This window comes from Rana temporaria, chromosome 2 (assembly GCF_905171775.1).
Source record: "Rana temporaria chromosome 2, aRanTem1.1, whole genome shotgun sequence".
In the NCBI taxonomy this organism is placed as follows: domain Eukaryota; kingdom Metazoa; phylum Chordata; class Amphibia; order Anura; family Ranidae; genus Rana; species Rana temporaria.
Window position 1 is genome coordinate 485251037 of NC_053490.1, and position 23949 is coordinate 485274985.

The following is a 23949-nucleotide window of genomic DNA, read 5'->3' on the forward strand; positions in this document are numbered from 1 at the left end:
ATGCTCCTCAATGTCTTCTCCCGTCCTCTGCTATGATTAAACGCCTGATAGGCAGTGTCCAATCACAGCACCTGTCGTTTCAGCCAGGTGACAGGTAACAGACCCAAGCACTCGATTGGCTGAGAGGCGGCTGAGTGTTAGGAAAGCAAATGAATATTTGCTTTCCTAACACAACACTGAGTGAACTGCGAGCGCCCAGCATAGCACCCGCTGTTCACCTTTTTGGACGCCTATTAGAGGCTATGGCTCTACTCAGGTGCTTCCAAAAAATACCCCGCCGCTGTAATTCAGGTGCCCGAAAAGGCATCTGAATAGGGGGTGGCAGTGGCGACCATAGATTCATGCATGGCATGAATCTATCTATAGTGATAGAGAGGTGGCAGAAGAGAGGGGGCAGCGCCCATGTGCCCCTCTTGAATGCCCCGCCATTGGTACAGAGCCTTGGAGGCACTCTGCACATGCTCAGTTTGGTGTGCATTGCTAGAGAGTTTTTTTTTCCTTGGGAGTATGCGTGTGATGAGCACAGGACCAATCGGCACTGTCCAGAGTCAGGGGTTCTGCAGTCTCATAGGACAATCAGAGTATAATGAAAACTCCTCCTACAAGCTTTAACCAGACACTGATAGAAGTCACAAGACTGCTATATACTGCGGATGAGAAAAGGTATTTAGCACTTTACTAAAATGATTATTTTCCCATGTTCTGTGGGAGACCAGATATAGTGAATGCAGGGTCCTGGGTTTAGTAACACTTTAATGCATTCCTTGCATTAATTAAGGTAAACAAAACGTCTACACATCAGCAGCCCCTTTACTCACCCTCTCCCCTTTACTTTCAATCCAGTGCTCTGCACATCTGCCGCTCTTCTCTCCCCTCACTTCTGGGTCTCTGATTTTGCTGGGGCACCAGGAGCCATTGGCTCCCAGTGCTGTCAATCAATGACCAGTGACCAGGGAGCAGGCAGAGTCCCGCTGTCTGTGTCAATAGATGTAGCCGCAGGGCTCGAAAGCAAGCACGCATGAGTGCCCCCATGGGAAGCTGCTTCCCATAGGGACACTGGACAGAGAGGAGGGGCTAAGAGCATGAGCGGGGAACCTGGAAGGAGGAGGTCCATGGCCGCAGGTAAGAATAGACATGTTAAAAAAAGAAATAAATAATAATATATGTAACCTTTAAAAATCGCTTTAATTAAAGGAAAATCTCAGAGCTCTGGATAACCATTAAATCATGACTGGGGTTCTAATTGTTTCCCACTCTAAAACTGATAAATCGCAAAAGGGGATTACGATTATTTTCTATATGGACTCATTCACACCTATGCATGTAGAGGGGATTTGTTTGATTTGTTTGATTTGACAATGCATGCTTTTGGCCCCATAGACTTTAATGGGAGTGCATGAAAAAACACAAGAAAAGTGAATGTAAATGCAGATGCACAATGGTAAACCTAGCCTTAACCACTTCCCTACGGCCGTACGACTATTGACGGCCGCAGGGTGGTTCTAAATCTCTGAGCCGCCGTCAATTGACGGCAGCTCATTTCCGCGTTCCCCGCGCGCGGGGAACTTCTGTACTGGCCGTGTCTCTTGGACACAGCCAGTAACAGATCGCCGTGAACGGCCAATCGGAGCGGCCGTTTCCTAGGCGATCTGTGCGACCAATGAGAGATGATCTCATATGTTTACATATGAGATCATCTCTCATTCCCGGCTCTCGCAGACAGCGGTGCTGTCAGGGAGAGAGAAGACGGATCTGTGTCTCTTTTACATAGAGACACAGATCGGTCACCCCCCCAGTCACCCCCCTTCCCCCACAGTTAGAACACTATATAGGGAACACACATTTAACCCCTTCCTCACCCCCTAGTGTTAACCCCTTCCCTGCCAGTCACATTTATACAGTAATTAGTGCATATTTATAGCACTGATTGCAGTATAAATGTGAATGGCGCCAAAAATGTGTCCGATGTGTCCGCCATAATGTCGCAGTCGCAATAAAAATCGCAGATCGCCGCCATTACTAGTAAAAAAAATAATAATAAAAAAATAATAATTCTGTCCCTTATTTTGTAGGCACTATAACTTTTGCGCAAACCAGTCGCTTATTGCGATTTTTTTATTTTTTTTTACTAAAAATATGTAGAATACGTATCGGCCTAGACTGAGGATAAAAAATGTTTTTTTTAAAAAAAATTGAGCCATTTATTACAGCAACAATTAAAAAAAAATTATTTTTTTTTCAAAATTGTCGCTCTATTTTTGTTTATAGCGCAAAAAATAAAAACCGCAGAGGTGATCAAATACCACCAAAAGAAAGCTCTATTTGTGGGGAAAAAAAGGACGTCAATTTTGTTTGGGAGCCACGTCGCACGACCGCGCAATTGTCAGTTAAAGCGACGCAGTGCCGAATCGCAAAAAGTCCTCTGGGCAGGAAGGGGGTTTAAGTGCCCAGTAAGGAAGTGGTTAAAGCTGATTGGACCCTAGGCAAATAAATTATTGGGTCCCCCTCCATGCAGTTTCACTCACCACCTGCTTTGAGACATACAATAAATAGCTAGTCTCAAAATGTATTTTACCGAATCAGATCAGGCAGCGATTGTGATTGGTTGCCAGAGGTTACAGTGTATCATTACCACTTACTCACTGGTTGATGGAGGTTATAGCACACATTACGGCTCACTCATTAGTTGCTAGAGGTTACAGCACATTTATGCTTGTTGATTTGTTGCTAGAAATTACTGTACATCAATACTGCTCACTGATTGATTGCTAGAGGTTACAGCACATCATTACTACTTACTGATGGGTTGCTAGAGGTTACAGCACATCATTACTGCTTACTGATGGGTTGCTAGGGGTTACAGCACAACATCTCAGTGCCTGCACAAAATGGGACTGAGTAGGTGAGGGGACCCATTAATAGACAAAAAACTTTTAGGGATCCTAGGACTCCTGGGTAGGGTGCCCACATGTCCCGGATTGCCCGGGACTATGCCTTAATGGACATCTTTGTCCCTGGTCTCAGGCACCTTCATTCCAGGACAATATAGTGTCCCAGAATGAAACTGACACTGGGAACATTCAGCAATTCAGAAGACAGGGGCGGACCAAGCCACCATAGCGCTGGCTCTGGCTCCACCTCCACATCCACCTGACTGTACTCCTCCTGATGAACTGGTTTCTATAGCCACCTGGCAACCAGTGACGTTACACGGCCGTGACTCCACCCCTGCCCAGCGTTCAAAGCGGAAGAGGATTTCACTTCCTCCTCCTCCGTACTAGTGCTCCTGGTGCCCAAAACAGCTGCCCTTTTAGCTGAGCCCTGCCACAACCCCCTTGTCATACAATGAGCCTGGAGAGTGAAAGTCCCGCTGGTCTAGTAGCAGCAAGGTGGCAGGGCAGGGGAAGCGGAGCCGGTGCCAAAAGGCAGCATCTGGAAACAGCAAGCGGCGGCTCCGGTGAGCAGCACAAGGCTGGCTAGAACCAACAACCCAGGAGGGAGTGGAAGAAGACCTCACCGCCGGCCACCCTGACCTGAGCAGCAGTGGGTGTAGCATCCGCAGAAAACTCCCAGGGCCTGCACACCTTCTCCAGTCTCCTCTCCTAGCGGTCATCAACAAGAAGGAAGACAGGCTGACCGAGGGCCAGGAGGATAAGGATGGGCGCGAGGTAGGTGCATCTCACACACACACCAACCCACAGACAGGGGGGCACAAGAGGGACTGCAGGCAGGGGTCACTTTCACCCACCTCCCTCTCTTTCCCATCCCCCTCCCTCACCCACTCACTCTCCCTCCTAGACTGCAATGCCAAGTTATATTAATGTGAAAGGAGAAAGAGTTTGCTTGACAGGAGAAAGTCCCCCCCCCTTTAATTACTACAGCCTATGCTCTGCCTCTGCCCACCCCCCCCTCCTGCTAGGGAATTCAGACTGGGATGGCTCCCTGGCCCCAGCAGCGAGACCCCAGGACCAGCCGCTGTGTGATCAGGCTGTATTTCATGGGCACTGCTATAGCTGCATTTTATTGGGGGGGGGGAGGTCAGCGCGAAGGCCAATATACGTTCAACATATTTTTTGTTAAAAAAAAAAACGCAATAAGAGCATATTGATTGGTTTGCTAAAAAGTTAGTGTCTACAAAATAGGGGATAGAATTATAGCATTTTTTTTAACTAGTAATGGCGATGTGCGATTTTGTAAAATCGGGACTGTGACATTATAGTGGACACATGACATTTTTGGCACCATTGGCATTTTTATAGTGATCAGTGCTATAAAAATGCACTGATTACTGGCAGGGAAGGGGTCTAAAGTCTCGTACACACGACCGGTTTTCCCGGCAGGAAAATGGCCAGGAATCTCGGCCACGTGTATGCTCCCTAGCAGTTTTCAGACAGGAAAACTGCCGGAAAAAAATAGAGAACCCGCTCTCCATTTTCCCGTTGGGATTCCTGCCGTGAAAACCGGTCTGTATGCTTACCTGAAGAGGGAAATAAACTCATGCTCGATAACAATTCGACGCATGCGCGGTAGCATAGAACATAATTTAGCCGGCTCGTCGTAGTCTTTGACATCACCGCGTTTTTGCCATTCAAAAGAACGGCGGGTCTTGTGTGGCCGTGTGTATACATGGCTTTTCAAGGCAAGCTTGGCAGGAATCCCATCGGGAAAACCAACAGTTTTCAAACAGACGGGATTCCCGGTCGTGTGTACAGGGCTTATCTGTAGGGGGATAGGACTGACCTAGAGGAAATGACAGACCGTGGTTCCTAGCTATTAGGAGAATCAGCATCCCCGCGATGCAGCGGTCGCACGCCTGCTATCCCACTTAAAAAGGGACCGACCTACAGCTACGGTGCCGCAGTATAAATGACGGAGGCTGGCCAGCAAGTGCTTAATATAAAACAGGTGTTGATAGGTATATCTAGGACCACATTCCTCTAGTAAATAGACAAAAAAAAAATGAAGAGCAGAATTTTTTTTTAGGACTTTTAAGGTGCTTTGGCTACCAGGAATAAATGTAAAAAAGACAACTCAATATGCATAAAATCACAACATTTTATTATTATATGTTTTTACTAAAACAAATTGTGTACTAAAAGCGTACCATTCACAAGTGCATATAGCTACTTGAAACAATTACATTTTGCACACCCTGTGTAGAGCACTTCACTCTATATTTTTTATATATATATATATATATATATATATATATATATATATATATATATATATATATATATATATATCATGGGCAAAATAACCAACACATCACATTATTTTTCTCACAATATATTCTTAATTTTGTGGATGGACATTATATGGATACTTATGAATTTTTCTATGTGATGGGACTTAGTTTTCTTTTTTCACTTCTTTTCCCTTTGGTATATTTGTATTTTATATTTTCAATATTACTTTTTATATCAATAGTCATTTAGTGCTGCATCCACCTTTGCATATATATGCCACATCTCCATGCCGTATCTGCAGAATAAGGTTCATGTCACTCAATGAATAGGGGCACATTATTGTATACAAAATTGTATAACTATACCTACAATGATACATGTGCAACTACAGTATATGCCAAGCATAGGGTTAGAACCAAATACACACACACACAAACCCACCACCACACTGCAGACAATAAATGCCAACTCCGCACATAATCGCTCCAACAAGCGTTTTAAATGAAGGGGGTTGTAAAGGTTGGTTTTTTTATTTTCTAAATGGGTTCCTTTAAGCTAGTGCATTGTTGGTTCACTTACCTTTTCCTTCAATTTCCCTTCTAAATTTTTTTTTTCCTCCTTTGTCTGAATTTTTGACTTCCTGTTTCTCCTCAGTAAGATATCCATCATCATCTGAGCGGTGGTTAGTCAGCTTACTGAGGAAGTGAGAAATTCAGACAAAGAAAAAAAAACATTTAGAAGGGAAATCGAAGGAAAAGGTAAGTGAACCAACAATGCACTAGCTTAAAGGAACCGATTTAGAAAATGAATAACAAACCTTTACAACCCCTTTAATACAAAAGTATCAAATCATACCAAAAAGCCAATATCAGGTAAACTTTGTTGCCAAGCATTCAGTTTTTGTCACAGTTCAGATATTGTTAAATTCTAGACTTGCATAATGTGAACAAATCAACTTGATGATTGTAACTCAACAGTTTAAAATGTTTTTTTTTTAGTGACTTCCAAATTTGAAAATCCATTCTGGTCGCCAAAACGCAAGAGCCATGTGTCATTGTCACCCCAATGGGGATTTTGACATGTTCTATTGTATAGAACTTTATAACCAAAGAATCAAACCTGTGATATAGGCCAATGTGTCTGTTGACAGATGTGGTTATCTTGCTATTTTGAAAAAGATCAATGTGGTTTTGTATACTTTTCCAGAAGGGCCTCTTAGCATTGCCTACATAAAAAGCATTACAGGAACAAAACATAAAAAACATAACCAATTGTCTGACAATTGGGGTTATGCAACATGGAGTCCGACGCTCCCCATTAGGCATAGGAAATGTGATACAATGCCCTTCAAAAATCGAAATCACAAAAATTTCAGGTACCACATCTAAATGTACCTCTCCTAAGGTTTTGATGGAATAATTGTGTAGATCGTGACAAGATGACTGTCAGATGATCACACAAAGATTTTCCTCATCTAAAAGTGGTTTTAGGTTTGCTTCCTAAGTATTTTGCCACTATAGGGTCCTCAGTCAGCAAATACCAATGTCCATTTGGAATATTATAAATTACTGGTAATTTCCAAGTGTTGTTGCAAAAATCGAGAACATGATTCTTGTATTCGTTGTGGCTAGTTGAAGTTTCTGTTCATGACTCCGATTATTTGGTTCTACTTTTAGCTTTTTGAGAGACCTTTTGAGGCATATAACAGTTACACATGAGTGATTCCACAAATCCCTTGATTGGGTTAAAAAAAAAAAAAATGCTCCTTTTTTGCAATTTCTTTTCAACCTTAAGTACTGCCCATACAGAATACTGTTGAGAGACCTGGGATGTGTGCTCGATGCATGTAAAATTGTATTGACCGAGGTTTTCTTTACAAGTCTGAGACCAAGTGGCCATCATCCTGCACCATAACTTGGATATCAAAGAACACGACGTTGCTCTGGTCACAATCTTTGGTAAATCTTACGTTGAAATCCATTCCATATATCCATTGAGTTCTAATCGAGAGCCCATCCGGATCACAAACACATCGTCAATGTACTGGTGTCACAATTTGTGGAACAGGTACATAGTCATATCCTGATCAAAAAAAATAACTGCCTCTCCCACCCACAGATACAAGATCATGATGGAGCACAACGTTTCCCCATCGCTAATCCCTGCATCTGCAGGAAGTGGGAGCCACTGAAAATGCACACATTCCTGGATAGGATTACAGGGTCATGCAGATTTTTAATTCTTTCAAAAACTCCTCAATCACAACGATCCTGCAGAGATGCGGGAATTGGGCTATACAAGGCCTCTATATCAATAGTGATCAGTCAAGCCCTATATGCAATCTGTAGGTCCTCAATGATTCTCAACAGGTCACTAGTGTCCTGCACATAGCTTGGCAATGATGTAATAAAGAGTCAGTAATCAGTAAACTTGCTTGCATTTTTTCCGCAATCCATTCTATGCCTGAGATAACAGGGCAACCCGGAAGATCTGTCACATTTTTGTGAACTTTTGATAGAGCATAGAATGTTGGTGTACTTGGATATTTAACATTTAGAATTTCTATAGTGTCTTATTCAATAAAGCCATCATTGAATGCTCCGTTGATAATATTTTTGATTAGAAAGTTTTAGGTCTACTTTCAGGGGTGGGTTTGTAGCAAATCAAAATATATATATATATATATATTTTTTTTTTTTTGACACATACGAAACATGGTTTTGACAATTGAAATAACCACATTGATCAGATGGCTTTATAGTATGAGAAATTCTTGCTATAATTCAGGTTCATAAGTTATCCAGACCGGAGTTTAAATTGTTGATATCATGCATATCTTTTTGTACAAAAGCCTAGATATGAATATGAAGCTGTAAAGGTTTGGGATTTTTATAACGAACATTACATGTGGTTGATATTGAGTCAGCTTGACCAGGTTCGCTGATGGAATCTCTTACTTCTATGTTATTTTCCTCCCAAAAGGAGCATTAGGTCCTGTAAAGCATGGAAATTATTTATTGTGAATCCCTTCTACATTTTCATGTCTGCTGGATAGGATTTGGGGGATGTATGATCTTTGTCATGGATAACATGCAAGGTTAGCTTTCTAGCCAACAAAAAAAATTCCTTGGCTTTCTCAAATTGGTCTAGTTCCTTATACAGACAAAACCTCAATCACAAACGTAATTTTTTTTTTCTTCATCTGGAGTCAATCCATACGAGGATAAATTAATAATCTGCAGTTTTATCCTTTAGGTTTTCTTGATTCGATCAGACTCCAGATTCACCATTTTCTTCCCTACAGGGGCAGGCCCAATAAAGAGGGGGGGGGGTGTATGGCCCCAAGCCAAAGTAGCCAAGTCTGTCTTACCTGCAGCCAAGTTTTCCCTGGGTTAATCTCCCACCACACCACCATCTCCACCTCGAGAGTCAGTGATCCCACCACCAAGGGCCATTCCTGAATTAACATTAACAACTGTGTGACCGAGAAAGGACAGTAAGTATTCTCTTACGTGGCCAATTAAGTTTTTTTGATGAGTATTTTTGTGTTTGTGTGCGTATTGTGGTTAGCATGTCCTCCATATTTGGATTTCTTACTGTGTGTTCCATTGTGGGTAGAAGTAGTGCATTCTTGTGCTGTGAAGAGAAATATGACATGGATGAAGAGAATAATGACATGGATGAAGAAAGATCATCGAACGCAGCCTGGGCGAGTTCCATATCTGAAAAGTTTTTAAGAAAAGGCAAGGTTTGTTCCCATAGTTTGTGTCCATTACTGGTGCCATCGCCGATTGCAGATGCAGGAAACAGACTTCTGTTTTCAAAGTAGAAACGGATTAGAAAGTTCCTTTTTACTTGTTGGTAGGGTTTAGGCTGAGGAATGTTTGTAGAACCTTGGGCATGAACATGGTCTTGCTGAGACTTGTTACTGGTCCTTGCTAGGCTCGAGATAGCAGTGCAAAGAATTCAACAGGGATGGGAAACACAATAGTGGAATTCCGCTCTGTCGCAATCTGTGACAAGGTCTGAAGGTATCGGAGCTGGAGGGCGGCTGGAGATTCTGACATGATCACTGCTGCTTCTTTGAGAGCCCGAGAAGCATTCATCTCTCCTTCTGCTGCAACAACCTGCATTAAACACAGCAAGCAGGATAAATAGGGGTCCTTTTTTCTAAAGGATTTTTACTTTCTACATATTTTACTTTGAACTTGGGTTAGAACCATTCTAATATATGTGTTTAGTCTGCTACATAGGGAGTACATACTTTCAAACTAAAACAAAAATATTTTTGAACATTGCCCTGTAAACTGGCCATACTCTAATAGAATTTCAAGCAAAATTTCTATTTTAGAGAGCATTCGTTTTAATTTTCTAATTGTTGGTGTGGTAAAATTGATGTTCACATTTGATCACAGTGGTGAAGAGATTCAGCACTTCCATCGGCTCATTCCCCACAGTTACAACCTTTTGTACCACCTGCTCCACCCTATTAGAGTATAAGCTCTTCTGAGCAGGGCCCTCCTAATCCTCTTGTATTCTATAGTATTATAACTGTATTGTCTCACTTTTATATTGTAAAGCCCTGCGTAAACCGTTTGCTCAATATAAATCCGGTATAATATGATTTATTATTTTTAGCAGCATGAAAAAATTTTCTCAAATAGAAATTCATTTAACGGTGTACATGGTTTGCTTGCAGAACAAGTCTATTCATTCCAGAATTGCATGTTAAATACAATTTTGAAATACTTTTGAACCGCATTCACAGAGTCATTAAATGTACTTAGATTTTTTTCAGACAAAATGTTCATACAAAGATTTGCTGGAAAATATACTGTTGTATGGCCAGTTTAAGAATAAATTACCACTAATGATGTGTATCCTGTGTGTGACTGCTGCCGAGTTTGCTATAACTACAGTAAGCATCCAAACATCTGGCATCCAATAGTACAAGGTGTTCTATGATTGGTAGAGGGGAGATCAGGACTCAGGTCCTGCGGGAACGTAGTTCCTGCACTTTTTTTCACAGAAGGAACTCGGTTCCCTTTGCAGGACTAGAGCAGCCGAGCAGCCCGAGCCGATCCTTCACTAAGCGGCGAGTCACTGTCATGGGCAGGCGAACTTCAGTAATCCTTTATGTTACTGGCCGCTTCCTGTATATGGATTCATCAGGTAGTGTGCGGGTATTCTGTCACTTCCTCGATGTCGCAATGTCTCCTGGGAGCTTTTGTCACTGTTCCCAGGAGACATTGCGGAGGTCTGCCGCGAGTTATCACGGGATTTAGAAAGAACTTGCTTAAAGTTCCCGCGGCAGACTTCCGCAATGTCTCCTGGGAACAATGACAAAAGCTCCCAGGAGACATTGCGGCATTGAGGAAGTGATGGAATACCCACACACTACCTGATGAATCCATATACAGGAAGCGGCCAGTAACAAAGGCTTATTAAGTTACAGTGGATCGAAAAAAACAAAAAAAACATGCGGTTTAGTAATTATGCCTATGAGCGTATCATTTTTTTTTTTTTTTGGTGGGGGAGTGGATCTTGGGTGGGAGTTCCCACACTTTTTTCCCCAGGACCTGACCCCTGGGGGAGATCATGACATTCATTCACCCCCCTCCAATCACAAAGGCGCCTTCTTCAGAGTGAAAAACATTTTTTCCTGAAGTTTAGCTTTAGGTGACTTTTGGAAAAAATAAATTATATATATATATATATATATATATATATATATATATATATATATATATATATTTTATTCATTTATTTATTATATATATATATTTTTTTTTTATAACATTTTTGTCCTTACCCTGGATATGAGCGATGAGAGCAGCAGTGAGAGCCATCTTTTAGCCCTGTCTTTAAGCGTGGCAGGCTCACTGAAAGCTGCTCCGGTGTCCTCTCCTGGAGCAGGTTCCGCGGCACATCTCCTCTCTGCTCCTCCCGATGCTAGGCATTCAAAAGAATCGCCTGATGTTTTCTCCAAATCAGGAAAGTGTTTCCTACGCGCTTGCCGATTGGCCGGGAGGAGGATCAGTGTTACAAACACACCTGGGTGGGATCCGGTCGCATGCTCAGCGACCCGAGCCCAACCTTATTTTGAAGCCTATTAGAGCCTCTGGCTCTAAATCGGGTGCTCAAAAAAAAAAAAAACACAACCCTGGCCACTGCAATTCATGCGCCCGGTGCCCTGAAAGTAGTCGGACACATGAATAGGGGGCGCCCGCAGATAGATTCATGCTATGCCTGAATCTATCCACTGCATATAGGGGGGTGGGCGAGGAGAGAGGGTGCATGATGAGGGAGAAAATAAAAGAAAAAGACTAACAATAATTCTCTCACCTGCCTTACCATCCTACAGCCGTGACAAAAAGTTTTGAGAATGACACAAATATTATTTTCACAAAGTCTGCTGCTTCAGTGTATTTCGATCTTTTTGTCAGAGGTTACTTGGTGTACTGAAGTATAATTACAAGCGTTTTATAAGCGTCAATGGCTTTTTCTGACAATTACATTATGTTTATGCAAAGAGTTAATATTTTCAGTGTTGATCTCTTTTTCAGGACCTCTGCAATTCGCACTGGCATGCTGGAAATCAACTTCTAGGCCACATCCTGACTGATGGCAGCCCATTCTTGCATAATTCTTGGAGTTTTTCAAAATGTGTGGGTTTTTTTGTTCACCTGCCTCTTGAGGATTGAGCACAAGTTCTCAATGAGATCAAGGTCTGGGGAGTTTCCTTGCCAGACCCAACATTTTGATGTTTTATTCCACAAGTCACTTAGTTATCTCTTTTGCCTTATGGCAAGGTGCTCCATCATTCTGATAAAGACATTGTTCCTCAATCTGTTTCTTGTGTGGTTGGGAGAAGTTGCTTTTGGAGGATGTTGTACCATTCTTTATTCATGGCTGTGATCTTAGGCAAAATGAGTGACCCCACTCCTTTTACTGAAAAACAACCACACACATGAATGGTCTCAGGATGCTTTACTGTTGGCATGACACAGGACTGATGGCAACATGCAGAAAGGGGGTATGTGGCGCATGATCCAATAGAGCAGGGGTCTCCAAACTTTTCAAACAAAGGGCCACTTTATTGTCCTTCAGACTTTAGGAGGGCCGGATTGTGGCCAGCGGCAGGGGGCAGAAAATGTCCTGAACCCAGCACCAGTGAGAATAAATGTGGCCTCAGGGTTGGTGGTCAAGAGGAGGAGGAGGAGGAGTAGGGCCCCTATCAGTAGAAGAAATAGCATCCCATCATTGATATTAGTAGAAGAAATAGCATCCCATCATTGATATTAGTAGAAGGAATAGTGCCCCATATCAGTGGGAGGAATAGTGCCCCAAGGGCCGCATAAAGGCTAGCAAAGGGCCACATCTGGCCCTCGGGCCGCAGTTTGGAGACCCCTGCAATAGAGCATACAACACTACAATGAGGTATATAAAATAGTCCAGTAATCAATCAAGTCCATGTATAGAAAATAATGTCCATGAAAGTCCTGGATAATAGTGGTATGGATGGCTGTAGGGGACACTTGGCGGCAGCACCTGAAGCAGAAGCAAACGTTGGATCTGAAGAAACAGCTGACGCTGTGAAACGCGTAATCCCATTGGTTGGCCTGGACTCCCACGTCACTTCTGGTGCGACGGCGGGACGCTGCGCTCCACGGTGGAGCGCACGCCGATTCTCCGTGTCCTTCCTGGATTTCCTACCCTCGGACATTAACATCACCAGCTTGCTGCTGTCCGGGACTTGGAACCTGAAAGTTGATGTCACCGAGTGACCCCAGGCACGCACCCGACTACCGATCACCTGCATCCCACCATTTCGGTTTTGTGTCTGTTTTCTACTTTCGTTTGTGAGTAGGCACTTTACATGTATATCTATTTTATTTATATTTCTCATTAAAATCTAGGTTTACTGCACTAATGCCGCATACACACCATCACTTTATGTGATGAAAAAAAACTACACTTTCTGTGAAGTAAAAAATGACGTTTTTGAAACTTCAATTTTCAAAGACGAAATTGCCTACACACCATCGTTTTTCTCACAATGTTCTTGCAAAGTGAGGTTACGTTCCACCACGTTTTACCATTGAAGCTAGCTTCTGGGCATGCGTGGATGAAAAAACGTCTTAGAAAACGACGTTTTTTGCTACACACGGTCAATTTCAGTGAAGTAAAAAGTGCACTTTTGAAAAACGACACATAAAATTGAATCATGCTTCAATTTTTTTTGGTCGTTTTTTACAAGACATAAAACGACGTTTTCCCCCACACACAGTCAATTAAAGTGACGTTTTTAAAAACGTCATTTTTTTTCATCACATAAAGTGATGGTGTGTACGGGGCATAAGATTGGCGCATCTTGTCCCCTTTTTTCTTTGACTGATGGCAACGCTTACCTTTTCTCTGGACAAAGCTTTTTCTGGATGCCTAAAACAATCGGATTCCTCCAAGAAAATTTCTTTACCCCTGTCCAATCACTGTACCTTTTGCAGAATATCAGTCGGTCCCTGAAGTTTTTCCTGAAGAGAATTGACTTCTTTGCTGCCCTTGACACCAGGCCATCCTCCATATCTTCGTCTCACTGTGTGTGCAGATGTACTCACACCTGCCTACTGCCATTCCCAAGCAAGCTCTGCACTGGTGGTGTCCTGATCCCCGCAGCTGAATCGGCTGTAGGAGATTGTCCTGGCACTTGTTTGACTTTCTTGGCATCTAAATGCTTCTTTTCAAATGCAGTGGAAAGGTTTATGGGATCAAGTTCATTTTCATTTCAAAGAGGGACTTTGCAATTAATTGAAATTCATATCATTACTCTTCATAACATTCTGGAGTATATGCAAAATGCCATCATAAAAATGGAGGCAGCAGACTTTGTGAAAGTTAATATTTGTGTCATTCTCAAAACTTTTGGCCACGGTTGTACTGTAAAAAGGTTAGTTGGGCCAACATACATCTAGACACAAAGGCATGGTGAGCAATTGGCGTGGTTAGATCATAACCCAAGGGGATTAAGAGAGGTTTTCAAGAGAAATTCGGTCTCGTTTTATATTTGTTACCCTGTTAGGGAGATTGTCTTCATTTTCTGTCCCTGTGACTCCCTACCAGAAAATTAGGGGTCTCGTTGACACTGGCACAGAAAGACAGACATCCATAAAAACACTGTCCAGAGTTGTAACCCTTCCCAACTATACTAAAATAAGTTTTCATTGTCTTGGTTCCCATTGGACAGATTTCCCATCACTTCCTATCTTGGTGGGACAGCACAGTCAGGGCCGCCAATAAGGAGGTACAACTGACCCTCCTGTACAGGGCCCTGGCCCCATTAGTTCAACAGGGGTACCTGGGTTCATGCCGAACAGGATCAGCTATACTGCCATATTAGTGGAACTGATCCACCTGTGGCTTCCCCTGTGCCCTCCTCTTCCTTTGATCAGCTGTGCTGCAGGGGGGCCACAGGAGGATCAGTTCCAGTATCTGCACCCCCCTTCTGTCCAGGCCACTCCCCATGCACCCCTCCCAAAAGGGCTGCCAGCTTCTCCTCTTCCTCCACCCAGCAGCTGCTGTGGTATACAGGAGAATTGTTCAGGATGGAGAGCAGGGGGCCTCTAAATAGGTCATATTTACCAGCCGCTTTTCTGAATGAACACAGCAAATCGGTACCGATTAGTTCCGTTATGAATGAACACAGGAGCATAGTAAACTGTATTTACTATGCTTAAGTTTGTGAATGAACATGAAGCCTCAGAGTGCTTCCTAATTATTTATGTACAGTGCAGCTGAGGCTGCAGAGAGAGAATAATGTCCCATATCCCTTTCTTGGTATTGAACTAAGACATCGGAGATCTGTTTAGACCCCTGTGATTTCAACAGAGCCCAGTTGGACTTTAACGCTTTATTACTAAAGTAAAAGCTCAATTTTCTTAAGTACAGTATATATTTTATTCCACAATTTTTGGCCAGGCTTTTGTTTTCTTAAGCACCAATTCCAAAATTTAGGACACAAACTATGTGTGTCTTGTCTCATAAAAAAATAGACAATATTTGCTTAGCTGTCTGAAAGACATATTTTACCATGACATTACAAAATGAGAACAATAGGCTTTTGTCAGTGTCAAAGCAGCGAGCGGTATATTTATACTGAGGATCTTGACAGTTCCTGGCAGCGGTCCTAAGCAAGCATTTTCCTTATTTACACAAAGTAATTCATCTGGATTTAGAATGCAGAGAGCCAGGGTACTGTATGACTGTCCTCTGAGTAAAACCTGACCTCACTAAAGTCTTAGGGGAAAGAACCAATACAGAAATTTGAAACTGCAAAAAGTAAATCTGTGTGCTACTTTGCTCTAATATATTTAGTTGAGAGAATGTGCTAGTCTATGTAGATTTTTTACAATAAAAGGGAATTTGAGATTCAATGCAAGTGAATTAAAGCTGAAGTTCATTCTGCGTAGGTTTTACCTTTCCCCAATGATTAAAAAAGCACCACACCCCTTTTCATTGCATAACCTTATACAGCCAGGTCCTTGTTCAAGAATGGAGAGTGTTCCTGTCCGGTTTGCTGTATCCTGCTGCCTTGTACCTGCTCCCCTTTGTTCCTGATCCCAGTTTTGTTTTCCCCTTCCCATCTTTCACCTGCACCTCCAAATTTTCCCCCTGCTTTTTGGTGTTCCCCATTTTGTATTTTCATGTGTGCTGGTGTTTGGAAGGATTTTGTTTCACTGTAAAAAAAAAAAAAATCGGACTTAAAGGGTCACTAAAGGAAAAAAACGGTTTACCGGGTATAGAGACATAAAAGTTAACTGATTCCTTTTAAATATGATTAAAAATAGATTAAATTTAATCATATAATGTGACTCTAGTTCCACTTTAGTTTTTAAACTGGTTTCATGTTTCTGTGTAAGTAAAGAGACCCACAGAACAAAAACAAACAAATCCAGGGCAGTATTTTGTTTTTAAAATGAATCTGATACCAATGGTACAACTGGGTACCAACGCTAGTCTGCTGAAAAGTTTGGATGCATTGCTGCCATTTTATAGATGCTATATGGAAGTATTCACCTATTGGTTATGCTAAGGAAGTTGCTCTCAGGAAATATTGCACCATATCATAGCCATCCTCCTACAGTGCACTGTAAACTAGTTATAGTGTTAGTCACATTGCAGTTAATGCTTGTAAGCATTGTTTATTGCTATCTTTGCCGATTCAGGAGTCAATTTCAGTCTAGATATACAGAACTTTCCAGTCTAATTATACAGAACTCTACTCCAAGTTATCCTGGCATAGTGATTATACAGTTACATAGTTAGTCAGGTTGAAAAAAGACACAAGTCCATCCAGTTCAACCACAAATAAAATAAACAAACAAACAAAATAAAACACAGTACAATCCCATACACCCAACTCCATACCCACAGTTGATCCAGAGGAAGGCAAAAAACCCCAGCAGAGCATGATCCAATTTGCTACAGCAGGGGAAAAAAATCCTTCCTGATCCCCCGAGAGGCAATCGGATTTACCCTGAATCAACTTTACCTACAAATCTTAGTACTCAGTTATATTCTGTACATTTAGGAAAGAATCCAGGCCCTTCCTAAAGCAATCTACTGAGCTGGCCAGGACCACGTCTGGAGGGAGTCTGTTCCACATTTTCACAGCTCTTACTGTGAAAAAACCTTTCCGTATTTGGAGGTGAAATCTCTTTTCCTCTAGACGTAAAGGGCCAAATTCTCAAAAAATCTGCCTAACTTAACTTTCAGCAGTTAAGTTACACAGGCGTTAAATTTCTACCTAAGTGCCCGATCTTCAAAGCACTTACCTAGAAATTACACACCGTGTAACTTAAGTGCCTCCGTCGCAAGGCGGTCCTCCTCTCCGGGGGGCGTTTACAATTTAAATGAGGCGCGCTCCCGCGCCGGCCGTACTGCGCATGCGTGTGATGTAATTTTCCCGACGTGCAGCGCGCGAACGTAATTTACGCCGGGCTTTGTGGATTGCGACGGGACAATAAAGTTGCGACGGGTGAAAATAAAACTACGCGCCGGGAAAAAAAAGAAAAAAATGACAGCGTCGCTCGGCATGCATTCCTGAGAGGGAAAACTCCATGCCAATTTTCAAATAAAAAACCGGCATGGGTTCCCCCCCCAGGGGCATACCAGGCCCTTAGGTCTGGTATGGGTTGTAAGGAGACCCCCCCCCTACAATCCATACCAGACCCGTATCCAAAGCACGCTACCAGGCCGGCCAGGAATGGGAGTGGGGACGAGCGAGCGCCCCCCCTCCTCCTGAGCCGTGCCAGGCCGCATGCCCTCAACATGGGGGGGTTGGGTGCTCTGGGGCAGGGGGGCGCACTGCGGGCCCCCCCACCCCAGAGCACCCTGTCCCCATGTTGATGAGGACAGGACCTCTTCCCGACAACCCTGGCCGTTGGTTGTCGGGGTCTGCGGGGGCGGGGGCTTATCGGAATCTGGGAGTCCCCTCAAATAAGGGGGCCCCCAGATACCGGCCCCCCACCCTAAGTGAATGGATATGGGGTACATCGTACCCCTACCCATTCACCTGGAGGCAAAGTGATAGTTATTAAACACACAACACAAGGGTTTTTAAAATCATTTATTAGTCTGCTCCGGAGGCCCCCCCTGTCTTCTTTAGCTCTAATACCAGGGGGGCTTCTTCTTCCACTCTCCGGGGGGGGGTCTTCTCCGCTCTCCGGGGGTCTTCTCCGCTCTCCGGGGGTCTTCTTCTATCTTCGCCGCTCTCCGCTGTTGACTCGGCGCACCCCGGTTCTTCTCCAGTTGTCCGGTGCCTTCTCCTTCAGCGCTGGCTGCCTGCTATCTTCGTGTGTTAGCTCTATTACTAGCAGGCAGCCAGCGCTGTCTTCTGTGACGTCATGTTCTTCTCTTCTCTTCTCCCTTTTTCCGATGTTGACTCGACGCCTCTTCTCACTGCAATGATGGAAGCGCGCCTTGCATCCCATTTATATAGGCATCACCGTCCCATCATGCTCCGGTAGGTACCCACGTGGTGGGTGCACGTGGGTAGGCACCCACCACGTGGGTACCTACCGGAGCATGATGGGACGGTGATGCCTATATAAATGGGATGCAAGGCACGCTTCCATCATTGCAGTGAGAAGAGGCGTCGAGTCAACATCGGAAGAAGGGAGAAGAGAAGAGAAGAACATGACGTCACAGAGGACCGCGCTGGCTGCCTGCTAGTAATTGAGCTAACACACGAAGATAGCAGGCAGCCAGCGCTGAAGGAGAAGGCACCGGACAGCTGGAGAAGAACCGGGGTGCGCCGAGTCAACAGCGGAGAGCGGCGAAGATAGAAGAAGACCCCCGGAGAGCGGAGAAGACCCCCGGAGAGCGGAGAAGACCCCCCCCCGGAGAGTGGAAGAAGAAGCCCCCCCGGAGAGTGGAAGAAGAAGCCCCCCCGGAGAGTGGAAGAAGAAGCCCCCCCTGGTATTAGAGCTAAAGAAGACAGGGGGGGCCTCCGGAGCAGACTAATAAATGATTTTAAAAACCATTGTGTTGTGTGTTTAATAACTATAAAAAAAAAAACATTGCACGCAAATATTGTGTGACATAAGAAAATTGCAACAACCTGCCATTTTCTAGGGTCTCTGCTAAAAAAAGTATTCACACACACGGGTTCTGAGTAATTTTCTAGCAAAAAAAAAAAAAATACAGATTTTTTACTTTTAAACAAAAAGTGCTAGAAAGGGATTGTACCTTACAGCTTGGGTAATAAAAAATTATTTCCCAGAACCTATTAAAAAGCAGCTTTGGCTGCATTACTTACCCTATCTACAGACCTCTGCAGAGGCGCATTGCAGGCGGTATTGCCGCTGTTTCTCATTGTTTTAAATGGGAAGGAGCGGTATACATACCTCTTCAAAGATGCTGCTGACAGGAGATTTTTTTCTCTCCTGCCAGCGCATAGCCTCAGTGTGAAAGCCCTCCGGCTTTCACTTTGGGGTTGCTGGGCAGGAGTTTTTCAGGCAGTATAGCAGCGCTATTTTTAGCGCTGTACCGCCTGAAAAACTCCTCAGTGTGAAAGGGGTCTTACTCCTGTGTGGCAACTATCTGGCAGAGGTCCCAAAAATTCCTGTCTATTAAAATTTGTATTAGGTAAATAAAAGGATACCTTTGCCCTTGCTTCTCTGGCAGCTTCTGCTTCTGTAGCCATAGCTCTCTGCAGCGATGACGGTAATTTCACATCCCTTATCTCTACACGTTCTACCTTAATCCCCCATTCCTTTGTAGCTTCATACAAGACTCTCTGAAAAAAGAAAGACAATTTTAAACAAATATACTTTTTTTTATATCAATCTAGGATTCTAAAAATAGAAAGTTTTTAAACTGATGTTTTATTTACATGAAATATTTTAGAAATAAGCCTTTCATATAGTGTGTACCTGCGAGACAGATTTTGCAGAGAATTATAGCCATTCCAAAGCAAATGCACATCTGTATATAAAAAATGTCCACCTTGTGATGGAGCCAGCCAGTGGCGGTGCATTCATAAGGGCGAACGGGCGCTGCCCCCTCTCTCCAGCCACCCCCTCCATGACCAATTCAGACGCAAAGCGCCTATAATACAGCAGCGGGGGGTGTTTTTGAAGCACCCCATTAGAGCCATAGGCTCCAATAGGCATCAAAAAAGGTGACCCAGCTGTGTTAGGAGAGCAAATATTAATTCGCTGAGAAAATATTTGCTGTTCTAACATTGAACCGCCTCTCCGCTAATCAGGTTCTCTGGTCTGTTACCCCTCACCTGATTGGTTGAAACAGGTGCTGTGATTGGAGGAGAGGACTGGAGGAGATGCACAGTGGCGGCATTCGATGGGCACAGTGGCTGTATTTGATGGGTTTTCAGAATTGTTCAGTTTGTTTGCGCAACCCCCAAAAATTTTGAGCATCAATTTTGAGCAGCAAAAGGTGTCTAGTACATTCTTTCACCATTATTTCAACAGTACAAACAAATGGCCACTCTCCTCGCCCAGTGGCGGCTAGTGAAGTTTTAGGATGGGAGGGGTGCCAAACCCCACGCTTAATTTTTGACCCCTCTCCATCATCATAATCTTAAAATACACCTGGCGTCATCGCTATCCGGAACATTGACCATTGACATTTGCCCTGGCCTGGGCCCAGTCTGCACTCACTGATTGCGGAGACCCCATCAAGCAGAGAAGCGCAGGGAACTGACTGAGGGAAGTGTGTGCGGAGCAAAGGGGTGGCTCGCGGCTTCAGACAGCTTACTCAGCTAGGACTCCGAGTAGAGGGAGACTTAGCCCAGGGCCCGCAATGCCATTAGCTTTACCTACTGTAACCGCGCAGCCCAGGCCTTCCACCACGCGTTGGTCGCACAGTCAGTCTTGGAGTCCACTCGCCAGCCGGGAAACCAGAAGTGACGCTGCAGTGCTGCAAAGAGCACCGTCCAGTCGTCCTCCAGTCCCCAACAATAAAAAATATGAATAATGACAGGAGCCATAGAAAAATGATTGATCAGTGGAGTGTTTGCAGGTGCGTCGCTTGCGCCTGAACACCCCCTAAACATGGGCAAATTAGCTTCCCAGTTACATTTAGTTGATTGCAAGCTTGGAAAGCTTCCCATAGACTGCGGTGTGTCCGGCACCTGGACACAAAGTGACCACTTTTTTTTGTGTGAAAAGCTTGGGGGGCGGTGCCCGTCCACCCACTATTGATGGGCCGCCACTGCCCTCACCTATAACTAGAAGGAGGGTGCACCGATCTAGTGCATTACTACATAAAAAGGTTTTATTAAAATATAATAAAAGCAATAGTCCTACTAACAAAAAGGAGCTTGAATAAACACTTTTCTAACAGTCGGGCTAATCTCTTGACACTTGCCAGCAGGACCTGATGACAAGGGGGATCAGACGATATCCCAACGGCTGAATGGCTGGCGCGTTTCTGGGGCGCACCCCTTTTTTCCAGAGCCTAGGTGGTCCACAACGGAACACCTAGGCTCTGAAAACCTTTTTATGTGGTAATACACTAGGTCAGTGTGAACTATGTAAACAAGGCATTTCCCTGTTCTGCCTAGTGACTGGACAGAGATCTACGGCTCCCTGTCGTGTCACTTGTAGCCCATCCCCCCACAGTTAGAATCACTCCCTAGGACACACTTAACCCCTTCATCGCAGCCTAGTGTTAAACCCCTTCCCTGCCAGTGTCATTTACACAGTAAACAGTGCATTGTTAAAGCACTGATCGCTGTATAAATGACAATGGTCCCAAAATAGCATCAAACGTGTCCGCCATAATGTCGCAGTCACGATAAATAAAATAAAATCACAGTTTGCCGCCATTACTAGTAAAAAAATAAAAGCCATAATTCTATCCCCTATTTTGTAGACACTATAACTTTTGCGCAAACCAATCAATATACGCTTGTTGCAATTTCTTTTACCAAAAATATGTAGAAGAAGAATACATATCGGACCAAACCGAGGAAAAAAAGTAAAAAAAAAAATATTGCTTTTCCCCCCCCAAATTTTCGCTTTTGTTTATAGCGCAAAAAAAATAAGACCTCAGGAGGTGATCAAATACCACCAAAAAAAAAAAGCACTTCCATTTTTTTTGGGTGCAACGTCGCACGACCGTGCAATTGTCAGTTAAAACGACGCAGTGCCGAATAGCAAGAAATGGCCCAGTCATTGGGCAGCCAATTCTTTCGGGGCTGAAGTGGTTAAAAACCCCCAGTGCGAAAAAATCTTAAATAACCCATTCTGAGAAGTTGTATTACTGTTCACATAGAGGTCACCATTCGTGGCTCTATTCTGGAATGACATTTGAACATTCCATTTGCTTTAGAGATCTCTATCATACTCTGTCACTTGGCTTCCGATTTCTGCAGTTCACAAAGAGGATAGGAACATAGGGCCAGATTCAGAGACAATTACGTTGCTCCCGAGCGGCATAACGTATCCCATTTACGTTACACCGCCGCAGGTTTACAGCGTAAGTGCCTGATTCACAAAGCTCTTACCTGTAAACTTTCAGCGGTGTAACGTAAATGCGCTCGGCGCAAGCCCGCCTATTTCAAATGGGGCGGGCACCATTTAAATTAGGCGCGTTCCCGCGACGAACGTTCTGCGCATGCTCTGTGTTCAAATTTCCCGACGTGCATTGCGCGAAATTACGGCGCCCTGACGTTTTTTTTAAATGCGACGTGCGTTACGGCGTTTCGTATTCCCGGACGTCTTACGCAAAAAAAAAAAAAAAATCGAAATTTGACGCGGGAACGACGGCCATACTTTAACATGGCTGATCTAAAGATAAGCCATGTTAAAGCAGGTGTAACTTTGCGACGGGTAAAAACGACTAGCGACGACGTACGGGATTGCGACGAACGTGCGGATCTTCGTGGATAGCCGTAACTAGTCATTTGCATATTCTACACCGACCGCAATGGAATCGCCACCTAGCGGCCGGCCTAGAATTGCATTCCTAAGATCCGACAGTGTAAGTCAATTACACCTGTCGGATCTTATGGCTATCTATGCGTAACTGATTCTATGAATCAGTCGCATAGTTAGGACGGCCGGATCACAGAGATACGACGGCGTATCAGGAGATACGCCGTCGTATCTTTTCTGTGAATCAGGCCCATAGAGACTCAATTTATCTTTGAGTCAGCAAGAAACATTTTGGACCTCTGCAGAGACTATTGCTTCCACACAGTGGGGGTTATTTACAAAAGGCAAAGCCACTTTGCACTACAAGTGCACTTGGAAGTGCAGGCGCTGTAGATTCGAGGGGGACATGCAAGGAAAATAAAAAACAGCATTTTAGCTTGCACATGATTGGATAATAAAATCAGCAGAGCTTCCCCTCATTTCAGATCTTCCCCTCAGATTTGCAGCGACTGCACTTCCAAGTGCACTTGTAGTGCAAAGTGGATTTGGCTTTCGTAAATAACACACAGTGAGCAGCAGTTATTCTCTGCAGTATGCTGGCAGGGGACTGGCTTCTCTGCGGTGGCTCCCTTCTTAAGAAAATGAACTGTAAAACTTTGCACATTTCTGCTTTGATCCACCTGGAAATCATTTGGCCGATTTAAACTGAAAATATAGTTGAGCTTCATTTTCAAGAGCTTTACGGCACTACATTTTATTACCTTTGACCAAACAGAAAAAAATAATAATCTAAATAAACACTCTTTATGTATTAAAAACTATTCTACTTACACCCATGTGGTCAGCCATCTCCTCACGGTCAACGAGAATTTCGGTGAGACTCTTAGTGCCCAGCATGTTTCTTAGGGTGGTCTGGGCCAGCATTTGAGTTGCTTGATTGGCATTGTCCACTTTGACTACTGTGATAATTGGATTGAATATACGATAGAAGACAACAGCATCCACCATGATGGTCACTGAATCTTTAGTGAGAACCTGTGAGAGGGAATTCAATTTACACTTTTACTACAGGAACAATGAAAATGAGAACAAACACCAAAAGGTATGGTCTTACTGCAGAATTATAGCGGCTTTAAAGAGGTATTCCAGGTGTAGATATTTTATACATAATTGCATTGGTCTAGCTTGGACCAAGTGTGTGTGTATGTATGTATGTATGTATGTATGTATGTATGTATATGTATGCATGTGTGTATATGTATGTATGTGTGTATATGTATGTATATGTGTATATGTATGTATGTGTGTATATGTATGTATGTGTGTATATGTATGTATGTGTGTATATGTATGTATGTGTG

The 23949-nt window shown here is 43.6% G+C and overlaps 1 protein-coding gene across 1 annotated transcript in view; it reads right to left on the reverse strand.

Moving 5' to 3' along the window:
• Window positions 1-5994: 5994 nt before the first annotated feature.
• The window catches only part of LOC120927841 (stomatin-like), a 35813-nt gene continuing 17858 nt past the window's right edge, over window positions 5995-23949 (reverse strand). Inside the window, exons 5-7 of the mRNA XM_040338795.1 lie at window positions 23420-23623; window positions 19351-19485; window positions 5995-9316 (exon numbers count right to left, since the gene is read on the reverse strand). Coding sequence (XP_040194729.1) covers window positions 9128-9316; window positions 19351-19485; window positions 23420-23623 — 528 coding nt within the window. The 3' untranslated portion in view covers window positions 5995-9127. The remainder of the gene's footprint in view (window positions 9317-19350; window positions 19486-23419; window positions 23624-23949) is intronic.